Source organism: Microtus ochrogaster, chromosome 6, assembly GCF_000317375.1.
Source record: "Microtus ochrogaster isolate Prairie Vole_2 chromosome 6, MicOch1.0, whole genome shotgun sequence".
In the NCBI taxonomy this organism is placed as follows: domain Eukaryota; kingdom Metazoa; phylum Chordata; class Mammalia; order Rodentia; family Cricetidae; genus Microtus; species Microtus ochrogaster.
The window spans coordinates 28,835,882-28,860,089 of record NC_022013.1 but is presented as its reverse complement, the minus strand read 5'-3'; the positions used below and the strand labels follow the sequence as shown (position 1 = coordinate 28,860,089).

The window sequence follows — 24,208 nt, the reverse complement described above, 5'->3', positions numbered from 1 at the left end:
GCTAGGCCCCCACAAAGCCAGAACAAGGTTTGCCAGTATTTTAATGAGACTGTTCGTGATTGAGATTGGTCTCTAATTCTCTTTCTTGGTCACATCTTTGTGTAGTTTTGATATCAGAGTAACTGTAGCCTCACAAAAAAAATTTATCAATGTTCCTTCTGTTTCTATTATGTATAATACTTTGAGGAGTATAGGTATTAGCTCTTCTATGAAGTTCTGGTAGAATTCTGCACTGAAATCTTCTGGCCCTGGGCTTTTTTTTCTTGGGAAGCTTTTGATTACTGCTTCTATTTCCTTGTAGGTTATAGGTCTATTTAAATTGTTTACCTGGTCTTTATTAGATTTTTGTATGTGGTACCTATCCAGAAAATTCTCTGTTCCTTTTACATTTTCCAATTGTGTAGAATACAGGTTTTTGTAGTATGACCTAATGATTCTCTGGATTTCTTCAGTTTCTGTTGTTATATCTCCTTTTCATTTCTGATTTTGTTAATTTGGATGTTCTCTCTCTCTGCCTTTTGATTAGTTTGGATAAGGGTTTGTCTATCTTGTTGATTTTCCCAAAGAACCAGTTCTTGGTTTCCTTGATTCTTTGTATTGTTTTCTTTATTTCTATTTTATTGATTTCAGCCCTCAATTTGATTATTTCCTATCATCTACTCCTCCTGGGTGAGTCTGCTTCTTTTTGTTCTAGAGCTTTCAAGTGTGCTGTTAAGTCACTAAAGTGAGATTTTTCTACTTTTTTATGTAGGCCCTTAGTTATGAACTTTCCTCTTAGCACTGTTTTCATAGTGTCCCATAGGTTTGAGTATATTGTCTTCATTGTCATTTAATTCTAGAAAGTTTTTAATCTTTATTTCTTTCTTCCTTGACCCAGGGTTGGTTCAGTTGACCACTGATTAATTTTCATTAGTTTGTAGACTTTCTGCATTTAGTGTTGGTATTAAATTCTAACTCTAAACCATGGTGATCTGATAGGTTACAGGGGGTTATTCCATTTTATTTTTTGGTATCTGTTGGGGTTTGCTTTGTTACTGAGTATGTGGTCAGTTTTAGAGAAGGTTCCATGGGGTGCTAAGAAAAAGATATATTCTTTTGGGTGGAATGCTCTGTAGATGTCTGTTAAGTCCATTTGAGTCATTACATCTGCTAGTTTTCTTCTTTCTTTGTTAAGTTTCGGTCTGGTTGACCTGCCTATTGTTGCTCAATGTCTCCTACTATTAATGTGTGGGGTTTGATATGCGATTTAAGCTTTAGTAATATTTCTTTTACATATGTGAACACACACACATATATTCATTTCTGAGATCTGGCATAAGAAAATATTATAAATTAGTACCAGGAAAATAACATAATTCTATTCTCTGAGTTCCTGAACTTAAAATTTTCAAAGCAAGGTATCAGTAAAGCCATGTTCACTCAAGTTCTCTGGGAGAAAAATCCTATTTGGCCACCTTTGGCTTCTGGAGGCTTCTATCTATCCTTGTTTCTGCTCACTAATGACTGTCTCTCTCTAGTCTCTGCCTCCACCTCATGTCCTTCTTGCCTATTTCAGCTCCAGGTTTTTCATAACCCACCCCTTTCACTCATATGGATACTGGTGATTGCATCCCAAGACATCATTTTAACTCCCAGATCTGCAAAGACACCACTTTCATTTAAAAGCACATTTAGAGCTCCAGGCAAATATAAAATTTGGGAATAAAAATTTGATCAACTACAAATAAATCTGTATAAGAGAATAAACTAATTCATATATATTTTCTAGTTAAATCAGTCATAAATACATATACCCTTGACATCTGTGTTTTAATCATTAATAAAGCACTTTTTGAGATATTATACGGCTTTCCAGGGTTAAGTCATTCACATAAGTGATTATGGCTATTGGGTAACATACTGCAACTTGCTAAATGCATTTTCTGTTTATCAATCATCATCTTCTGTGATTTCCATATATTAATTAAATAAAACAAAAGACAGAGAGAGAATATCCAAATTAACTAAATCAGAAATGAAAAGAGGGACATAACAACAGACATGGAAGAAATACAGAGAATCATCAGGTCATATTTTGCAAACCTGTACTCCACAAAATTTGAAAACTTAAAGAAATGGACAATTTTCTGGATAAATATCAATTGCCAAAATAAATCAAGACCAGATAAGAAAATTAAACAGATCTATAACTGCTGAAGAAATAGAAACAGTCATCAAAAGTCTCCCAACCAAAAAAAGCCCAGGACCAGATGGTTTCAGCTCAGAATTCTACAAGATTTTCAAAGAACTAATACCAATACTCCTCAAACTATTCTACACAATAGAAACAAAAGGAACATTGCCAAACTTTTTATGAGGCTACAATTACACTGATACCCAAACTACAGAAAGACATTACTAAGAAAAAGAATTACAGACCAATCTTATTCATAAACATTGATGCAAAAATACTAAGTAAAATACTGGAAAATCAAAACCAAGAACACATCAGAACTATCATCCACATGATCAAGTCAGCTTCATCTCTGAGACGCAGGGATGGTTCAACTCCCACAACACATGGTAAAATATTTCCAGTTTTTCTAGAATCAGGACTGGGGTTGCATCCCCAGGTGGTCTCTGAGGATACCTGTCTCTCACCAAATATGTTTGGTACCTAATATTTTTTTTATTCTTTCTGAAAACCATGCCCTGGTATCTAACTGATTTGATACATTTTTTCCTGAATGTGTGAATGATCTTCATAATATAAACTCTTATTCTCATGCTCTCTGTAAAGCTTGTTTCCGGTAGTAAGCAACACTTTCACATGTGAAGAGTGGTTTCCAAAATAAGTTAGTCATTGGTCATTGGTCACCTTCATTTTAACTGATTTTGGCAAGTGATCTCTGCAGTCACAACAATTATGGTGACCAAGTTTTTTTTTTTTTTTGAGTACACAGATTTATTTTTCAAGTGTCTTCTCTTTCAAAGGAATGTAACTCAGAGCAGATATGGCAATGTTAGAGATTTTGTGAGGTTTTAGGTAGGCTCTAAAAATAAATAGCCTACATATTCTGTTCAAATATATATGCTAATGATAGGATTGAGCTATAATTATGTTTCTCTAACTGGGCTCCAACCATCTGAAAAGCAGATCTTGTCAGTTCCTATGTAGGCTCTTGACAAACTATAGCTACCAAGCCTAGACTTTATAAATAAATGGCTGATACTATCATGAGACTTGCTAAATTAAATGAGGATTCATATACCTGATGGGCAAAATTTCAAGCAATGGCAACACTAACTCTTCTTACGGAATTTCCCTATTTACCAAGGTAAATGTAAAGTGCTTGAGAGTATTTTGCAAGGAATTACCATATTTTATCTGTGTCTGCACTGCCTTCTTGTCTTAGTCAGTGGAGCAGAGAAAGCAGTCATTACAGATAATGAATGTTTTTATTTTTCATATCTGGAATGATATAAAAGGACTCCAGGGAATCCAAGGCATGTTCCAGTAATAGTTAATAAGTCGAAGTGTAGGTGTGTTCCCTAGGGAATTTATTGCAGGAAATTGAATAAAATTCTGTAAAAGAACTCCATGACTGGTAAAAAGGTTTAAATAGCAGAGGATACTGTGGGGCAGGCAGTCTATAAACAGGGAAAGTCTGGACTCATCTTGCTAATTCCTCACCATCTCAGAGGAGAGGAAGTCTAATTATAAATGGTGGCAAACATATATGTAGTCAGGCAAGCTGTTTGCAAAGCTAACTAAGCTGCTCTGTATCGTTAAATGCTCCCTGCTATGATCTCGAAATGGCCAGATGTGTTCACAACCACGATAGAGCCATGTCAGCTTCTTGTCATTCAGAGTTTTGCATGAACAGGTTTTCTATAAATGCTCTCTTTTCTTTGTGTGTTTTGATCAGGGCTTCAAAGAACCAAGAAAATACATTGCTGCACAAGGTAACTTATTTCCAAATCCTGCCGTTATTCCTGGAAACTGGTTTTGCAGCATCTCTAAGAAAGCATCTTGTAACTTGTACTTAACTTCTAGGACCCCGGGATGAAACGGTAGATGACTTCTGGAGGATGATCTGGGAACAAAAAGCCACGGTTATTGTCATGGTCACACGATGTGAAGAAGGAAACAGGGTAAGAGCCCAGAAGGCTGAGGTTGGAACTTGGGAAAAGAAATGCTGAGCTGCATCTCATATGAGTAATACAGACAATTCTCTGTTTTAACCTTGTTAACATTTTATCTACACTTTCATCCAGATAGAAAACCTAAATCTTTATACAAAGTGTGTGTGTGTGTGTGTGTGTGTGTGTGTGTGTGTGTGTGTGTAATAGAAAAGTGCATTGGTTTTGAGGCTTTTATTGGTAAGTTCTGTACATTGCTATGTGCCAACTTCACAACTATTTGTGAATGATCACAGAAAACTGACCTTGGGTGGACACCCACATAATACAGTGTTGAGAGAAGTGAAAACCAGAGCCTGAAAGTGACCATCTTTTGCTAATAATTTTTTGCAGTCTTCTTGTAATAGATGTTGATGGCCAGGCAGATTGTCCTTCTGCTAACTGGCTAAGACAAACCCATCCAGAAACCGTAGTGGGAAATAGAATACATTTCAGCTCAAAGTGCACGTTATTAAAATAATTTGCAAATGCTTGGGGGGATATCAATTGAATAGATTTTTGATTGTCCACGTTTTAGGAGTAAGCAGAAACTGTTTTATGATACTTTGGAGTCATGAGTAATTTTTTTTTAAACCACAGAACAAGTGTGCAGAGTACTGGCCACGCATGGAGGAAGGCACCCGGGCTTTCAGAGATGTCGTGGTAAAGATTATTGAGCACAAAATATGTCCTGATTACATCATTCAGAAGCTGAACATCACACATGTGGGTGTCTTTCATTATGTAACTTTTGGCTTGGCATGGCATTTTATAAAAGTGCAGCTAAGGAATATTGTATGTGAAGAGCTAAAACCCATTTAAGAAAAATTATTTTTAATGATCTTTAGGAGAAAGAGCCAGGTTGAAATAGCGATGAAAACTGACAGGTTAGAATTCAGATTGCTGATTGATGCATTGCTTGCCTACAAGAATCACAAGTACCTGCTATGCTGGACCTCTGAAGCAGTAACAAGAGGGTCTGCAAGATGCTGAGCCCGTGAGGAGGTTATTAAGTGGCAAAACAAACAATCCTGCTTGTCAATAGTCTATGCATTATGAAAAAAATATTTTAAATAAATGGCATATGGTATGAGCATTTTGAGAAGTACTAAGTTACAACTATACAGGAGAGGGAGAGAGAAAGAGAGAGAGAGAGAGAGAGAGAGAGAGAGAGAGAGAGAGAGAGAGTGAGTGAGTTAGATAGTATTCAGTTCAGCAAAGAATGAAGTCAGCATGGCCTTGGAAAGAGTTGAAATGGAGGTCATCTCTTATTATGTGATTCTATTTTCAGGAAATTTCCAGACAGAGGAAACTATAAATGCAGAAAATAGATTAGTAGTTGCCTTAGGCTGAGTTGTCAATGGGGAGTCAGAAAGGCTTAGACTTTTAGTTTACAGTGAAAACAATGTTTTATTATTAGATAGTAACGGTGCACCATTCTGAATGTAACAAACACACTTTAATTTATCATGTATATCTTAATAGTGCAATTTAAATGTGCATTTCTTATTTGAGTTTAACTTTGTTTGTGCAAAGTTCAGATACATCTTCAGTAAAACAAAAACCAAAAGTACAGGTTTGCTAGCTATTTCTCCTAAAGCCTTCTGCTCTTGGGGATAAACAGTCCTATTTATTGCCAATAGAAAAATGCATGTTTGACAAAGGTCCCCATTGTATATATATGGAGGAGCTGTTTAGGGGTTGATGCCTAGCTGGTCACTACAACTTTTCTGAGGTATCTATCTTAATGGATTTTTATAATTTCTATTGGAAACTTACAAGCAAACTTTTTTATTATCTATTTTTGAAAGTGGATAAGTCTCTGTGTGATAATCTACAGAACAGAATGCAAACCAAGTAATTAATTATACTTTTTGCATGTGCTAAATAGTCCTGTTTGGCAGGAAAGCAAACAGATGAATTCTAATATGCTATGAGGACAGTGTTTGCTTAGTTTCGAAACATCCACCTACACCTCTCCACTACCTTTTCTAGTCTCTCGTTATATTTTATTTTATTATTTTTAACTTTGATATCATAGGATAGAAAGTCTGAGAAGTTTCCACTTTCCTTCCTCTTCCTGACTCTGCTCATCACTCATTGACTGGGTGGGGCATGTGAGGCTAGTATGACTTCTCCTGGGACAGGAGATTGGAAAGGCACAGAAGAGAGTGTCTGAGGCAAAGGTTTGGGGGTAGTTACATGAGGAGCCTATTGCACAGGTCCTCTTTTTTTCCATTCTTATCCCCTTGAGTTTGCTTTGAAAGAACACATCTCAAAGAATGCATCATCTCTTGACCAGAAAAAAGAAAAGGCCACTGGAAGAGACGTGACACACATTCAGTTTACCAGCTGGCCAGATCACGGGGTTCCTGAAGACCCCCACCTGCTCCTCAAACTTCGACGGAGGGTTAATGCTTTCAGCAATTTCTTCAGTGGCCCCATCGTGGTGCACTGCAGGTAAGGATTGGCAGGGCAGGAGTCCCCGTGGCTCTGTGCGACCCTTCTGTTGGGCAGCTAGGGACATGGATTGGCTAGTCCTGTTTTGCTGACAATCTACTAAGATTCATTTCTTAAACAGCTGTTCTTGTAAACTGACATTTTATAATTCTGAAGGCATAAACGGATGTTATGATTTATGAAATAAATAGCAAGGACCTGAATGTAAATATGTAAATAATATTTAAGATGGAATTTGCCTTATTGCCTACCCTTGATGGCTGCTCCTCTTCCTCCTTGTGAACATGAGTTACATTTTTATTCCTTTTAAAAAATTGTGTGTGTGTGTGTGTGTGTGTGTGTGTGTGTGTGTGTGTGGTGTTCAAATAGAGGGCATCTTTATGGATGCAGTTCTCTCCTTCCACCTTCAAGTGGAATTCAAGGATCAAAGTCATGTCAGTCTTGTCAGCCGGGCTCTTTCACTCACTGAGTCATCTGGTATACCTCTCACCTCACTTTTATACTTATTCCTTTAGTGCTGGTGTTGGGCGCACAGGAACCTACATTGGAATTGATGCCATGCTAGAAGGCTTGGAAGCAGAGGGCAAAGTGGATGTTTACGGCTATGTCGTCAAGCTAAGGCGACAAAGATGCCTCATGGTACAAGTGGAGGTAAAGTCAAACTTTTCATGAGTAGGTTTATTATTGTTTGATGACTAAATATTCAGGGATGACGATTGAGGGTGTCAAAGAAGTCCATATCATTATAACTTCAAACAGTGGAAAAAGAAGATATTTCAACTTCTGAGAACTAAAATGAGCTAATCACCACTGGAATCACTTTGTACTTGTGTTGAAACATACCACGCAAGCCTTATAAGCTTTAGATATTCCCAAAACAGTGAAATCATTTATATGCCTGAACATGATAGAAAAAAGAGGAAACAGCGTTGGTAGCTTTTCACGACATTAAGCAGGAAGAATAGTGTAGGGGCTTAGAGCATCTTTTGTTTTGTTGGTTTATCCCACAAAGGATCTCACTATACAGCTATTTGACCTTGAATTTGTTGCAGAACTCCTGCCTCAGCCTCCCAAATGCTAGGCTAAGAGTTAGAAACCACCACACCCTTCAAGAACCTGGCTCTTTGGACTAGAGTTCAGAAATTCAAATAGAGGCCCTGAATTGCTTATTTTATATACTATTGGATTTCTTTTATTCTTTCTATACATCAGATCAACTATCCACAAAATGGAAATAGTACTGAGATAAAGTCAGTAATTATCTCATATAAAAACTACAAAAAATGGGTAAAAGGAAAGTATAAGTTGAAGCACTTAGACATATTGCATGTATGAGACATGGCATTTGCTAACTGGAAGTGATAATTTTTATTGCGAATGTCTGTGTGGCAACAGTAGAAATTTGCCTGTGTAAGTGGTCATAACCAGAAACAGGTGCAGGAATGATCCTTGGATTTAGGATAGTTAGAATAACAAAATATTGGAAATAATCTGAATACCTCTAGTGGGGAATGGAAAAATCACTGTGACTTGTGGTGTTGGAGAGAAGGATCCAGTGTGTATTTCTCTATGTGGTTGGATACAGAGATGGATACCACAGGGAAACCAATATCAGTGAAGTACATGTATTTGTGTGTTTGTAAATAAAGAGTCAAGAGGGCAGATTTATAAAAATAAGTGATACCCAGAAAATAATCAGTCAAAAGACATGTCAAACTAGAGATGGCAGATTAAAAGCTTATCAGAATTATATATTTTCTTAAACAAAAACAAACAAAAAAGGACTCAAATGAGATAACAAAAATGTTTAGAATTTCTAAGTTTAAGTTTGACATACTAGATCTCAAGTATTCATTGAAAAGAAATGCTAACTGAATAATAAGTTCTATTGGATATCAACCTACTTTTCTACTGAAAATTATAATTTTGAATAATATTTATTTCAATCTCAATATTAATAACTGAATGAAGTAATAGACTATGAGTCATTAAAAATCTAGGCATAAAATGAAGGTCACATACATTTGATAATCTATATGACAAGGCATTTTTTCTGGAATTTTAGCTTTAAATGCAGTTTATTCATAGTCTAGAAAATTGTGAGTCAATTTCAAGACTGTATGCTACAAATATCAATATTCTTTTATCACACAGCTTCCCAATGTGGAAATTCTGTATTAGTGATACAGAGGCGTCTATAGTACACATTAATTATGTGTGTTGTTCTTTGCTTCTTGCAGGCACAGTACATCTTGATCCATCAGGCCTTGGTGGAATACAATCAGTTTGGAGAAACAGAAGTGAACTTGTCTGAGTTACATTCCTGTCTACAGAACATGAAGAAGAAAGATCCACCCAGTGACCCCTCTCCTCTGGAGGCTGAATTCCAGGTAGCAATCTTCACAGCATTGTCAATGGTTATAAGTAGCTTCGCAGAATGTCGCCTGTTCTTGAAGTCCTTGCTGATTATTTGACTACAAACCAGTGAAGCACAGATGAGGAAGCTAAGACTCTGAAAGTTCTTTAAAAAAAAAAAAGTCTATAAAAAAAATTTCTAAAAAAAAAAATTTATAACCAGTTATGTAAGAGGCTTGTTTAAACCCTGAGGGCTGAGTTTACAACTAACACTCTTGTTTCACTAAGCTTAGATGAAGAGTTTCAAAATATTCGCGACAGCCACAGAATGGCCTGCCACAGGCAATGTAAATGCAACATCTTACCTTTAAAGACTACATCTGGTTTTGGTTTCGAAAGGAAATAATTAGAAGACTTTACAACTGATTAGGAAGTTGAGCTGGCTGAAGCAGGTAGACAGAACATAAAAGCTAAGTCTGTGTGTCTCCACTTCTTTATTAAATGGTTGTCTGAAAGCTAACTGGACATGTACGTTGCTGTGATTTCAGTGTGTTGACATAGCCATTTTTAAGCAACTTCATCGTCAAAAGCGGTCTGAATTTATCCCTTCAAACTGTAATTTCCAGTTTACTGAGACATTTACTTTCATAAGAGAAGGGATATGGTTTTATCGGATGCAGACCACATGACCATTTGGATGAAAATGGGGCTGAGCTTTGAGGATGGGGCCAGCATCTAATGGTTCCAAGTTCTACAGTCTTCCCTATTCTGGGGGACCAGCAGTCACAGCACTAGACTGAACATCAGAGAGCTTTAGCATCCTTTGAGCTGATTGACTGACCACAAGCCCACAAAGGCACACATGAATACTTTTTGTCTGATGATGCTGGTATAGTCAAAGTAAACACTTGTATGCATATTCATTAAAAGAAAAAGGGATTCACTTTTTGCTGAGCATGTATGATTCAATTTCTGCTGGGTACTATGGACATTTATAGGCACAAGAGTCAAAATGCTTTGTAAGTGGATATGGGACAGGTCTGGAAGAGACCTAGAGACCTTATTTAATCCAAGCAGACAGAATCTAGAGACTGGAGAATTACTCCACCCAAACAGACAGAATGTAGAGGCTGGAGACAAACAAGCAGAAGACAATGAGGACAGAGATGCAGAGTGGCTGGTAAATGTGGTGATGAGGTGTCAAAAAGTGGAAGTAAATAGTCGTCTATAAGTATCCTTTATTTGGTAATATATTGAAAATGTTTAATTGACACATAATTATACTTGTTTGTGGGGAATAGTAGGATGTTCCAAAATATGTCTACTACACAGGATAATCATATCAAACTGAATGTTGTTACATTACTTCATCCCCAATTGCCTTTAATTTATGGAGGAATTATAAATCAAAATCGTCAGTGGAGAATTGAGGGAAATTAGGGGAAGAAAGGCAAAATAAATCTTAATACTTGGGGAGGAAGAAAGAATAAAAAATAGTTATTTCAAAGATAATAAAATTGTCAGAAGTTATTGTGTGATCATCTGATGTTTATGGCCATGAATTGAAAGAGAATCATTCCATGATTTTGATTGAGTTCTCTGGGGATAGAGGCTGTGTAAACCCAGGTAGATCTGAAAAATGGTTATGTAAAAGTAAAACAGCAACGGAGTTGATGAACTTTGTAAATGAATGTTTGTAGCAGTGGATGATGACATATGAAGAGGTCACATGCAAACAAGAAGGAGAGTGATAAGAACAGTATATGGGGGACTTTGAAAAAAACCCACAAATTTCTAGGAGAAAGTTGCTAGAATAAATGACTAGGAAGAAGAGAAATTTTCAATAACATGAATGGTTCGAGTCATAGTTTAGACATTATGTAACGTTTGTGACCAAATAGACAAAGGTGCAGTGGTGAAACTGGATGGGTGAGAAGTAGAAAGACAAATTCTAGGGGTGAGAATAAAGCATCAAGGTACAGCAAGACTATGTAGATTATTTCATCAATGCTGGTTTGAGCAAGGAGATAATCATTTTATGGAAGAGAGTCCATTACTCACCAGGTCAAAAAATAATGAGGTCGGATGATCTTGAAATTAGTAGCTGATGCCTCTGAGTGAATGATGGTGAATAGTGAGTACTATAATACAAGGGAAAGACAGAAAGTTAGATTCTTTGGGTTTTGTGAGGATGAAATTTGTATAAATAGAAGCAGGGAACAAAGAGAATATGCAATTGTTATTCAAAATATGAGGCAAAGAAATTAAGATTAACGATGATTCAGTTTCTTGGTGGTATCAAGTGATATCTCCTAAAATGGAAAGGAAAAAACTGTTGGGAGCAGGGGATCAGGATACATTCTCACTGAAGACAGATCATGTACATCAGAATGTTGAGAGAAAGGGATTTGCAGAAATACCACAGTGCCGTTGGCTTTTCTTGTGGAAACACGAACAGACTTCTGTTCACCCCAGATAGGACACCCGACAAGAAACCCAAGTCACAATTCTATCAGAGTTCAATCCAAGGAACTAGTACGTCTACTGGGCTTACTTGCAGAGCACAAGTAAAGGGATAAATAGTATAAATGTCTCCAACTAAATGAATCAGTGCAAAACCCTCGACCATCGTAGATAATGATCTCAAGGAAGCTGCATCATGGAGCCCCCCCCATCAAATAATCTTTCATTTCCTATATACTCTAACTTTATCCAGGATCACGTGCAGTTGAACCTGGGACCCTGCTCTTATTTATTCCACTATGAAGTGTCAGTGGCCTCTTCCCCTAGCTAGTAATATACTGCCCTGTACACTGTCAGCTTCAATGAGAGACTTAGGTTTGTGGGTACTTGAAAGAATCAGGGATTGAAGAGTAAACAATCCTTCATACCTCACTATTGGAAGATGATCTATCAGTTCCTCTTAGAAAATGAGGTTCTTACTATTCGAGGAGAGTGGCTGTTGAGTGGTCATTCTCAATATGATATGGTGTTTTCAACATAACTGGTTTTCTATGTTTCTTATGTTTATACTTGCTGTGAACAAGTACCAATAAAAAAAAGACCACTTAGAGTTAGACAAAGCAGGAGGGAGGAAAGGTTTAATTTGGCTCATGCTTTGATGGCTTAGTTCATTATGGAGGAGAAAGCGTAATAAAAGAGGTTGTTCTCAGGGTTCGATCACAGGCCGTCTCGCCACCGCCCCGCGGTGACAAATGGCACACATCAGGCATCTTCAATATCCCGAAGTACCCACTGCAACTTAGGTTGCACCTTCGCAGCTTCACTCCTGGATACACACTGAATGGCTTCAGTGGCCTTTGGAACCTTACTGGAAAATTCTTTAACATCTACACCCTTGCATCTTGTATGCCTGAAAAATTATTGTCACATGGACAATGTCAGGTCCTTTGACCAGCTGGAGACATAGCCTGAACCTCTTAGATAACAGCTGCAACTGTCTCTGTATGACTCCATGGCTGAGATTAGAAAAATACTCCTCTAGATAGCATAGCTGAGATACACTGCTATGAAGGCTCTCTTTATGTAAGCATCTCTTTTCAAATGACAATTTTTCAAATGAGTTTGAATTGTTCTATCCTTGCTCTGCCTCCAAATGGATGGGGTCTTAACATCCTTTGGGTACCTTTCTTTTTGACCCATACCTGTTCATATAAAATAATTTGCTATTGCATGATGGATATTAATGAAAATCTGTATTTTGTGGGTTTTGTCTGATGGAAGAACAAGCTATACTACCTTGTGTTGAGGCATCTCTTAACTGAGAAGCAGATTCTATTGGGTACAAATGTCACTTTTCAGTCCTGCTTCAATATGTCAAACCTACTAAATATGTGAACAATACAAAGGAAAGTTTCAGCGTCAAATTTAAAAACTTTCACCTGTGGGGAGTTACATACATTTCATAGTCATTGATGAAGTTCTCATCTTTGAGTGATATCTAGGCTACAATAATTATGGAAATATTTGAGTTTTAAAGGAGGATTGTTGTTTGTTTTTCTTAGCGACTTCCTTCATACAGGAGCTGGAGGACACAGCACATTGGAAATCAAGATGAAAATAAAAAGAAAAACAGGAATTCTAATGTTGTTCCATGTATGTAATTTACTTTTATATCTTCCATCAGATAAAGTTAAACCATGTTTGAACTTATTTAGTGTACAGCATACACTTGATTGACGATCAATAAGAGATTTGTGGGCTATCTAAAATTTAGTTTTAGCAGATTGTTTGGATCCTAGTATTTTCAATGAACATCAGAAGACAGACAGTATGAAGTGTGTTTTCTACCCCCAACAGATTCCCCCCAACTTGATAAAAAATAAAACAGAAATAGGTTAGTTCTAAGAATATGAAGCCTCTGAGCAGGGACAAAAAAAAAGGATTACTCTCCTTTGTTCGTTTTATTTTATCTTTAGTATATGTCAAGGTAATCACCAAACAGGAGAGATTTTAGCAGTCATCTGTTTTCTTTACCACTGATATCTGAGAGATTGATAAACGGTGGAAATGTTCAATAAACCATCAATTGCTAAATTTCCCACATTGAACTAGAAACAATTTTTAAGCTTTAATTCTATTTAAGCTTGTTGACAAGATCACACCTGGTGCTGCTTTGGCGGCATCCAGTTGCCTATACCAAAATTAGCACAGGTGAAATATAAGCCAAGCTAATAAACAAGACAACCAGATAAATCAAATCAACATATGGCTGACCTAGTTAATTTATGTAGAAGTCCTTGTTAATACAGTTAAAATACAGAATCGACAATAATGTAGATAAATACATCAGCTGAATTTTTTACCAATTTAAAATATTGAGTAACAAGGGATGCTTTAGTACTAAATAAAACTAAATAGTAATTAATCTAAAATGTACTTAGGAGACATTGTTATTTAATGTTAATTAAATGATATTGAAAACAAAAGTCTAAGATATTAAGTTTTAAGTTATAGTAACCAGAACAGTGATAGTCCACAAACAACGAAAATGTTCATATCAAACCCTGAACAATCAATTGGAGAATAATGATGCTATTTCTCATGCCTATAGCACAATTAATAAAAACCCAGAGATGGAAATTGGGGTTCAACCTGAAGGTCAGAAAAGCAAAACAGCCAGCCACCAGCTTTTACTTCTACCTCAGTCCTAAATGGTAATCCTGCCTCCAGGAATCTCAGAATGAGACTGTGTGTGAGAGATGCCGCCTCCTCCTGTTTTATATTTTTATCTAGTTCTGGGATTAAAGGCGTGCACCACTACTACCTGGTTTCTGTGGCAAACTAGTGTGGCTACTGGGATTAAACGTGTGTATCACCACTGCCTGGTCTGTAAGGCTGACCAGTGTGGCTGTTTTACTCTCTGAACTTCAGGCAAGCTTTATTTATTAAAATACAAATGAAATATCATTACATATGACCTGTGCTTTTATTACTGAAATCTTTTGGGGGTACTTTCTTCATTTTTAGACTTCTGATACTAAGTTTAAATTATTAAGTATTGAATAACTTAATGATTAGACTCTTATTGACATTGAACCAGTACAATTAATTCTGCATTTCCTTTTCATTTCTACGAGTCTGTTAGTCAGAAATTTGATTCCTTTTCATTTGAGTTTTTCATTGAGCCCCAGATTGTGTTCATGCTGAGAGCATTCTCCGTAGGTGATCTATGTCCTCAGTCCCGCCTACTTTTCTGGGAAGACTTGCTACCGTTTGTTTTTCCATAGATGACTTTAACAGAGTGCCACTGAAGCACGAGCTGGAGATGAGCAAAGAGAGCGAGCCTGAGTCTGAGGAGTCTTCTGATGATGACAGTGACTCAGAGGAAACCAGCAAGTACATCAATGCATCCTTTGTAATGGTGAGTACCTACACTCCAGCAAATTCATCACTGCATCCTTTGTAATGGTGGGTACCTACACTCCAGCAAATACATCACTGCATCCTTTGTATGGTGGGTACCTACACTCCAGCAAGTACATCACTGTATCATTTGTAATGGTGGGTACCTGCACTTCCAGACCAGGATCTGACCCTTTGAGATTATGTCTGTCGTTAGGGCCATTTCTTAGGCAGTATTATACACAGCTGATGAGCTCGGTGATAACTACGTGTTCAGAGGCAGAAAACTTTCACCTGGTGATACCATTTTAAACATATCAAACGAAACAAAAAAGTTCAAATTTTATCAGTTGATTCGGGACGAGAAAATGCTATTGCTTATTTTATATCAAACATAATGGCATGCTAGTTTTAAAAATAAAATTAGAATAAATGTAACTATTAGAAGGCATTAGCTATTCAAATCAGCAAAACAAATTTGTAGGACGATACAGTGATAACTAGCATTAGTTATTTATTATTGTAAGGCCCACCCCAGCACTGAGCTTATTAGTCTTGATAGTTACATGCCAGCATGTTGAAAGTCTCTCTGATGGCTTTTTATCATACACCTTTTTGGAAAACAACAGCTAAACCAAAAAAAACTAAATGAGGGATCCAGTAAAGACGTAAGTATTCAGTTGGATTTATTTCTTCTCTAGATCTTCCTGCAGCTCACACTTTCATGAGTATTAGGTTAATTATGCTATGTTATATCACATCACGCTATGTCACAAGTTAAGTAGATGAATGATAGAATAATTTTAAAAGCTTATGTTAATTCATCTTTATAATTAAATAACTAATGGAGAAAAAATTTTTCAAAGAAAAATTATTTTTAGCATTGCATATTGTAACTGTAATTTCATATTATTAGCTCTTTTATAAAAAGATGCTGTATTTTTTCGTGGACTTGATAATCATAACTTTCTATAAATGGCAATGATACCAAATCAGCTATTTTTCAAAATTTGGTATCATTTGGTTTACGAGTCTGTTTTTGATGGCAGCACTAACCAATTCCCACCTTTGTGATTTTTAGAGTTACTGGAAACCAGAGCTGATGATCGCCACTCAGGGGCCACTGAAAGAGACTGTTGGTGACTTCTGGCAGATGGTATTCCAAAGGAAGGTCAAGGTCATTGTGATGTTGACAGAGTTAACAACTGGAGGCCAGGTTTGTACTTTGGAGAGCACCATGTTAGAAAACCCTTGATTGCGTCACATCATTTTCCATTCTCGGATTCTTTGTTTATTGCTGTGTTCTCTATGTTTTGATTCCTCTATGACACAGTCCAATGCACTACTGTTCCTGGGCCCATTGTCAGGTTGGCTCCATTATCTTACATGTGGGTTCTGACATTTTCTCAATCCCTGGTTGTGGGGAGGAGAGAACCTACGTGGTGCAAGGTTTTACCTTTGTATATTTGTCCTACATTTATATGGTAAAATCCACTCTCTTCTCCTGACAAGTTCATTTATGTGCAGAGCTTTTACTATCTGGCATTCTTAATATGCAAACATCCTTTGTTCCTAAATGATGCTCTTTTGCTCTTCCTAACCCCATTCTTCTAGAAAGACAAAACCTTTTGAAATCTTCAGCTATATTCTTCCTTCTTCATTTCTACATGATATTGTTGTCATAAAATTATGCAATTGGGGGTAAACACACCATGTACTTTTGCATTTTACTTAAACCATGTGACACATGTTTGGTATTTTCTTAGAACCTAAGACACCAATAAAATTCCCCAGTTGTAGATCATGTGATAGAATTTTAGTTCTGACATGTGGCAAGACTTATTTTGTAAAACCCTTATAAGCAGGCACCACGACTCATTACTGTCTCTGCCTTCATTTCCCCATTTTCTTTTACTTCTCTTGTCTACAGATCCTTTCTGCTCAGTCCCCTTTTCTCTGTCTTCTCTGTCCCTGACTTTCCCTCACCCTCTCCATTTCTCTCCAACCCCACTCCCTCCCTCTACCTTTGTCTTCTGTCAGTGGCCCTGTGCATTGTCAGCAGTTATGGGATGGTAGTATGCAGAGACCTGTGGTTCTTTGTTCTCCAGTCGGATCTTTTATTTACTTAGGTGTTGCCTCAATGTAGCTTCTCGTAGAGTTGGTCATCAAGATTCTGGGTGAAGTCTTTGAGCAACACAAACTCTGTTCTCAAAGACCATTGGAGAAGAGTGGGGCCCAAGTTGTTGGAAGGGTCCAGCTGATGTCAGGTCATTCTATAACATTTTGAAGAGGTTATATAATCAGGCTTTAAAATATGGGACAAATCCCAAGATCCTCTTCCAGAGACAACAAAGCTACCCTTAGATTACCTTAATCCCTCCAAACCAAACACTGTTCAGTGAAAGGATCTTCACTGTATTTAAAGTAGATTTTAGATTCGTATAAAGGTTTCAATTTTAGAAAACATCCATTTCCATTTAATAAGAAAAGAGGTAAGAAGAGATAAGGGGTGCTGGATGCCTTAGAGAGAAAATCCAAGATCTGCGAGGAACCCGGTAAGTCATGTTCTATTTTTATCCAGGAAGTCTGTGCTCAATACTGGGGAGAAGGAAAGCAGACGTATGGAGACATGGAAGTGGTGATCAAAGACACCAGCAAATCCTCAGCCTACACTATCCGCGTGTTTGAACTGAGACATTCTAAGGTCCGTAAATACTTTTGAACATATTTACTTATGATGTAATTAGTCTGATGGCAAGCTTAATATTTGATGCCATCAGGTCCACTGCCTATATAATGGTTCTGAATAAAAGCTGCAAGTTATCTGAATGAAAGCAACTGTGAAAAAAATGCAACTGTCAAAGGATAAACTGGACTGAACTTCCTTTACATTAATGTTCCCTTCACCTCTGATTGCAGAGGAAGGAGCCCAGAACGGTGTACCAGTACCAGTGCACCACATGGAGTGGGGAAGAGCTTCCTTCAGAACCTAAGGAACTGGTGTCTATGATCCAGAACCTCAAGCAGAAGATTCCCAAGAGTTGCCCTGAAGGGATGAAGTATCACAAGCACGCACCGATCCTAGTCCACTGCAGGTAGGAGGGCTGACAGGATGTACTTTATAGCTGGCAGGCTTCTTTATTTCTATTGAATTCTATTCTCCTGATATACAAACTGTGTGACTGGTGACAATCCCCATGAAGCAATTCCCCCTTGTGTCAATCACCTGCATCACACCTACAATAATACTATAAATAATGAAGGTTGTAAAAGCAGTTACTCTAGACTTGTAGCTGTTTGATATCATTTCATATAATCTTTGATTCTCCACTGGCTAGCCTTAGACCAGGAATGTTATATGTGGCAAATGAGCAGGTGAATGAGAGAGAAATGCAGGAATGGATTGGCTGATAGATTTCATTATGCATAGACTCAGGTGCACTGTGTCAGTCTACTGGATATTACTGAGAGCTGAAAGATTTCTTTCCAGTAAGTGTAAACAGACATTTCCTGTCCTAACTGCCTGGTCCCAGATAACTGACTCAGAGGCTGAATATGAATTATAAATGTTCAGCCAATAGCTCAGGCTTGATACTAGCTACCTCTTATACTTACATTAGCCCATATTTCTATTTATGTCTTGCCACGTGACTCTTGGCTTGGTACCTCATTTGTTACACATCCTGCTTGCTGAGCAGTTGGCTGGCATCTCCCTCAACCCTGCCCTCCCTTTTCCCATCATTCTCAGTTTGAATGATGGGAACTTTCTATCCAGCTACCAACCTGTCAGCTTTTTATTAACCAACGAGAGTGATACATCTCTACAGTATACAGAAGCAATATTCCACAGCAAGAAAATATACTTTAAGCTAGTAACTTTAAACTTTGACAAAATTGTGTGTGTGTGTGTAGCCCATGTCATGTATGATGGGGTCAGAGAACAGCTGTCAGAACCACTTTCTTTCTGTTACTTTGTGGGATTCAATAATCAACTCAGGTGACCAGAAGTGAGTACAAGCACCTCTATCTACTGAGCCTTCCCACATGCCCTTAATTTAAACACAAACCGAAGTTTCAGTGCTTGGCACCTTGACGTTAAACCCATTTCTGCCATGCTCCTCAAGAGCACTCATAGAGATAATATTTAATCTCAATAGTTCTTTCTATGCAGACACTTAGTGTCTTCCGTAGCAGAGAGCTAACTAACCTCCTCAAGACATATAGAAAAGATACATAATATGAAAACTTTGTAGAAAAAAATTAAAATACATGATAAATTAAAAGCAATCCTAATATAAGATTAATGCTGTAGATCTGACAAAACCCTTTTTCAAGTTGTGTAAGTCCTCTTTATTGGCATCCCAGATGCAGGAACAAGCCCTCATTCGTATACCTTTTTCGGGATTATTTGCCATTTTAAAGTGAAATTATGTGGAAAGAAAACCGAAGGACAGAAGTTGAGGCTTCAGTGTATTGGTTAGGGTACCACTGTACGTTTCTTAGCAAGGGCTGACCAGAATGCTTGCTGATGGCTTGAGGTCTGAGATGAAACTGTGTTGCATTGTCTACCCTTATTCATTCTTCCTCCCGTGGTTGGTAAATTATTCAGATGCCCTTGTTTTAGTGAGTAATTCTGTCAAGCATTGTTTCCCCACTGGTGTGGAAGTGAAACACTGTTAGAAGTGGTAGACAGAGAAGCCGAGAAGGGAGGCAAGGCGGGGCTAGGACTTGGGCTTCATCTGCTTCAGAATGTGCTTCTATGCTTCTTAAATCTTGGCTTCTTCTCTTATCAAATTGACTTTTTCATATTAGTTCTAACAACCCAAGACATTACTAAAAGTGGGTTTAAAGATACAAAGCACTGAACAGAAGAAAGTATATTTTTAATGTCAAATCTATGTCTCATGAAATGGCAGAATCAGCAATGTCACAGTCATGTAGTAGATAAGTCTGCCCTCAAATACCTACCTAACTTTCTATCCAGCTACCAACCTGTCAGCTTTTTATTAACCAATGAGAGTGATACATCTCTACAGTGTACAGAAGCAATATTCCACAGCAAGAAAACATACTTTAAGCTATTAATTTTAAAGTTTGACAAAATTGTGTGTGTGTGCTTGTGTGTGTGTGTGTGTATAGCCCATGTCATGTATGAAGGGGTCAGAGAACAAATGCATACATAGAAATTAATTTGGTACTTAAAAAATTAGAGAAAGATGCCTTTAGTAGATGTGAAATAAAAACATTCCCATCTCTCAGGGTGTATGTTAATAGCATTTTTTTTCTTAAAATGTTGAATTATTTCATTTTCTACTCAAAAAAATATCTCTTGTTCTTTTGGCAGAGATGGATCCCAGCAGACGGGGTTGTTTTGTGCTTTGTTCAATCTCTTGGAAAGTGCAGAAACAGAAGAAGTGGTTGATGTTTTCCAAGTGGTAAAATCTCTTCGCAAAGCGCGGCCAGGGATGGTGGGCACCTATGTAAGTGTCCGGTGATGTCACTTTCCAGTTCTCTGTGTTTCCCTGTGCATGCTTTGCCTTCTCCTCTCCTCTATTCACATTTTCATGGTTTCCATTCTCTTCTTCGTTTTTTTCTATTTTCCCATTTATTTTTACATTCTAAACCACAATGAAACATAATTAATATAAGTAAGACCTTATTAGAGTTTGTCAGCAATTTGTTGTGACTAGTTATTTAGTTACACCGTTAAATAACCACTCAATGTTTATTTTTTCTTCCTTTAGTCATTTACCAACTAGTCTTGTATAACAAACCAACCCCAAATTTAGACTTCAATAACATCACGGCATTTTAGAGATATTCTATTGATCTGCTGTGTTCCCCAGGGTTAGCCAATGAGACCCAGGTTCATGTCTGCTGTCAGCTGATGTATCCACTTTGATCTTGTCAGCCTAAAATAATCTCTGCCTCCAGTAAATTGTCAAGTGCCTGCATTTACCTTTGACAGCAGGAATGAGTTGCCAGTTGCTACATGCAGAAGGCTAACTCAAGCTTACAAAATGGCAGAACATTAAGAGCATAAGCAGAAAGGGGTGCACCACCTCTTGAAGTCTAGGCCTAGAACTACCACGATATGGCTTCCAACCAACACAATCCTGAGGCCAGCCCAGAATTAAGAGGCATGCAATTTGTGCTGGGAAAAGTGTATACAATGGGAAACAGTATTGTTACATGTACGCAAACCGTGTATCCTCTGACTGCAATGGTCACCAGAGTTGAACAGCAATTCAGTAACTATTCTTAATATAATTTCTCACCTAAATATACAAAGTTTTCATGTACATTGAGTTTACACATATAGATTTTAAGAAGTACTTGAATACCTGAGAAGTATATTGTCTGTAAAGAAACTTAAAGACAGGTAATATTAAATAATTAGATAATTATATTGACATAGAAAGTACACGAAGGTGAAAAGGGGAACTTTGTGGGGATTTGAGCAAGTGTCTTGAATGAAGCGATTCCTATTAGCATTCATAAATGATGCGGGCATTGAGCTATGAGCATGGGCATGAAAACAACATCATGGCAGAGGCTAGGGCTCAGTCACCCCCTGAGGTGTAGTGGGGAGAGCCCCCTATTTGGTGTTTTTCACCAGGTGCCCACCCCTCCTCTGATTCCACAGAATGGGAAGTCAGATAGCAAGCTCCTGGTAAAAACACAGCCAAAAATTTCCTGTCATGTAGACGTTTCAGAGAAGATAGTGCTTGCATGTTTCTTCCTGACATAAGAACATTTTTGATGCTTTTTTTAATCAGGAGCAATACCAGTTTCTTTATGATGTCATCGCCAGCACCTATCCTGCCCAGAATGGACAAGTGAAGAAAACCAGCAGCCAAGACAAAATTGAATTTCATAACGAAGTGGGTGAAGTCAAGCAGGATGCTAACTGTGTCCATCCTGGTGATGCTCTGAATAAAACCCAGGAAGGCAGCAGAGCTGTGGGAGCTTCTGAGCCCGCCAACAGTACTGAGGAGCCGGAACATTCTGCCAATGGTCCTGCCAGCCCAACTCTAACTTCGTAGGAAAGGGCTCAAATCGGACAACTCAATCTCAAATTAGTTGTTTCCATTTTTCTAGAATGAGTGAAAGAAAATGGCTGAGCAGTGGTTCGTGGAATCTGTGTCCAACCTTGCCACTGTAGAAAAATATTTAAGTTTTGTCAAAATGTTTTGTACAGTTTTATGCTTATTTTAAAGATGTATCTATCATTCAGCAAGAATGCGTGTATGTGTGAGTGTGTGTGTGAATATGAGTGAGTGATCTGTGTGTTTGTGATTGAGTGTGTATGGTGTGTGGGTATGTGTGAGAGAGTATGTGTGTGTGTGCGTGTGTGTATGTGTGCATGTGTAAGTGTAAGTGACTGTGTGACAGCTACGTGACATTAGAGAGAGTGTGTGCTTTCAAGCCATTCTAAGCGCTCGTGAGAAACATTGCCATTTTCCCCTACAGAAACTATACATTTCTATCTAGACTATTAATTTGCTTGAAGGATCCATTTTTTAAGACACCAAGAGAGTGTGATGTTGGTACTATAAGAACACCAATGTGTGCATTTCTGAGATGACCTCAAGATGTCCTTCTTGTTCTATTGATGCTGTTGTAGTTTAGAATGCTATTTCTGGAGATATGGAAGAGTACATAGGAGTGCTGTGGGTGTGTATAGCTGCTGCAGGAAAGTTAACTAAATTAACATTTGAGAATTCATGCTCCACATACTGTCATTTCACCACTATCTGTTAAAGAATATTTAATCAAACATAAAAATCTCAAGAGAGCCTAATATTGTATACATTTAGGAAATAGAACTTTGCAAATGGGCTGTTGCCTATAAAACAAATGAAATTATTACTTGATGCTCTTGATCATATGTATACAGGTTATGACTGAACCTAAATAGTTGTCTTGAAACAAATACAATGTATATTTTAAAACACATAAAATAAAAACAGGAGCATGAAAACTTGTTTGCACTGGTCATTTACTTATCAGACCTCATACAGGTATCTTATGGAATTCAGTATTCCTGAGAAACAAGATAGAATATGCATATTTCCCATGTTTAAGGCCATCTTTGACTTTCATTAAAGCGCATCTATTTCAAATTTTGTAAATGTTTAGTTTACTCTTACCAAGAAATAATATTGATAACCATAGTAAAATTTCAACTATTACCTTCCTTGTTTATATGAAGTTTGTTGCATGTTCATCTGTGAAATAGGTATGTGCCTATTAAAATTTGTTTAATGCAATCAAAACACAACTTTCAAAATACTTTCTCTGGTCCCAATTCTTTAAAAAAAAATCTGAAGTTTGCTTTATGTTAATTCTATAGGTTCTAATATCTAAAATCTCTTCAATAATAATTTTCTCATGCATAATGGAAACAGCCCCATTGGTGACTCTTGTATCAGCTGAATACATCAAGTGTCACTGCCTTTAATTTGGTTTTCTGCTCCTGGCATCCCTTGTCTGGTTCTTCAAAGTGGCTTAAATACACACCATCCGTGTCTGTACAGCTAGTTTTATTTTGCGATCAAATTATTTCTTTAATGAATCCCACGAAACTAGCCCTTAATCTGTATACTTATGCTTAAACAGGAGAAGCCTCCTTCTTCCTCTTTACAGAGGGGAAAAAGGGCAAAATTGACAGTGAAACTGTTTCTTCAAAATGAGATAATTTTTCTTCATTGACGAGAAAAACAAAGAATCATCAGTTTCAAGCATCAGAAGATAAAGTAGGCTTTGGGTCCTCTATCTAGTCCTTCAGACTTTCCTACCTCAGTCTCCCCTGTGGATGTTTCTGTGCTTTTCACTGGCCAATATCATGGAATTAGGCAGTTCTGATGCTGGAGAGTGTTCAGGGACATGAGGAAGCAGGTGTCTGTGCTTATCTGTGAGTGACATCAGAATACAAAGAGCATCTACATCTTCAATGATATCTACTGGAGCATAGTTCTGCAACTGTTTACTTAATAATCCATTTGCAACTGCATCCAAACCTGTGTTACTTTGAACTCTATGAAAACAGTGGGGGAAGGCTGATCTAAATTTTGCACAAGTGTCTGGGTTAGGCTTTCTACCGAGAATATGCAGGATTCATAAAAATGTGAAGCTCTGCAACTTACAAAATGTTTTTTAGGACTTCATCAAAGTATAAAATTATTAAAAAAATTATTTATAAGTAGGTGTGGTTTCTTCAGAGACTTCAACTGCAACAGCCACCAGATGTGGATATTGTGCTTAAAACGCACACTTCTTCTTGAAGCTATTCTTTGGAATACACAAAATAAATACTTAGAAAATAGAGTCATAGCAGCTTATATTAATGTAAAAAGGCAGCTAT

General features: G+C 37.4%; 1 protein-coding gene across 1 annotated transcript in view; it reads left to right on the top strand.

Annotated features, from left to right (window-relative positions):
* The window catches only part of Ptprc (protein tyrosine phosphatase, receptor type C), a 110,971-nt gene extending 87,874 nt beyond the window's left edge, over positions 1-23,097 (top strand). The window contains exons 19-31 of the mRNA XM_026780000.1: positions 3,909-3,945; positions 4,037-4,134; positions 4,762-4,887; positions 6,464-6,621; positions 7,137-7,272; positions 8,862-9,011; positions 13,002-13,092; positions 14,727-14,860; positions 15,923-16,057; positions 17,423-17,545; positions 17,761-17,936; positions 20,186-20,321; positions 21,621-23,097. Of these exons, the coding sequence (XP_026635801.1) occupies positions 3,909-3,945; positions 4,037-4,134; positions 4,762-4,887; positions 6,464-6,621; positions 7,137-7,272; positions 8,862-9,011; positions 13,002-13,092; positions 14,727-14,860; positions 15,923-16,057; positions 17,423-17,545; positions 17,761-17,936; positions 20,186-20,321; positions 21,621-21,887 (1,767 nt within the window). The 3' untranslated portion in view covers positions 21,888-23,097. The remainder of the gene's footprint in view (positions 1-3,908; positions 3,946-4,036; positions 4,135-4,761; positions 4,888-6,463; positions 6,622-7,136; positions 7,273-8,861; positions 9,012-13,001; positions 13,093-14,726; positions 14,861-15,922; positions 16,058-17,422; positions 17,546-17,760; positions 17,937-20,185; positions 20,322-21,620) is intronic.
* Positions 23,098-24,208: the final 1,111 nt, after the last annotated feature.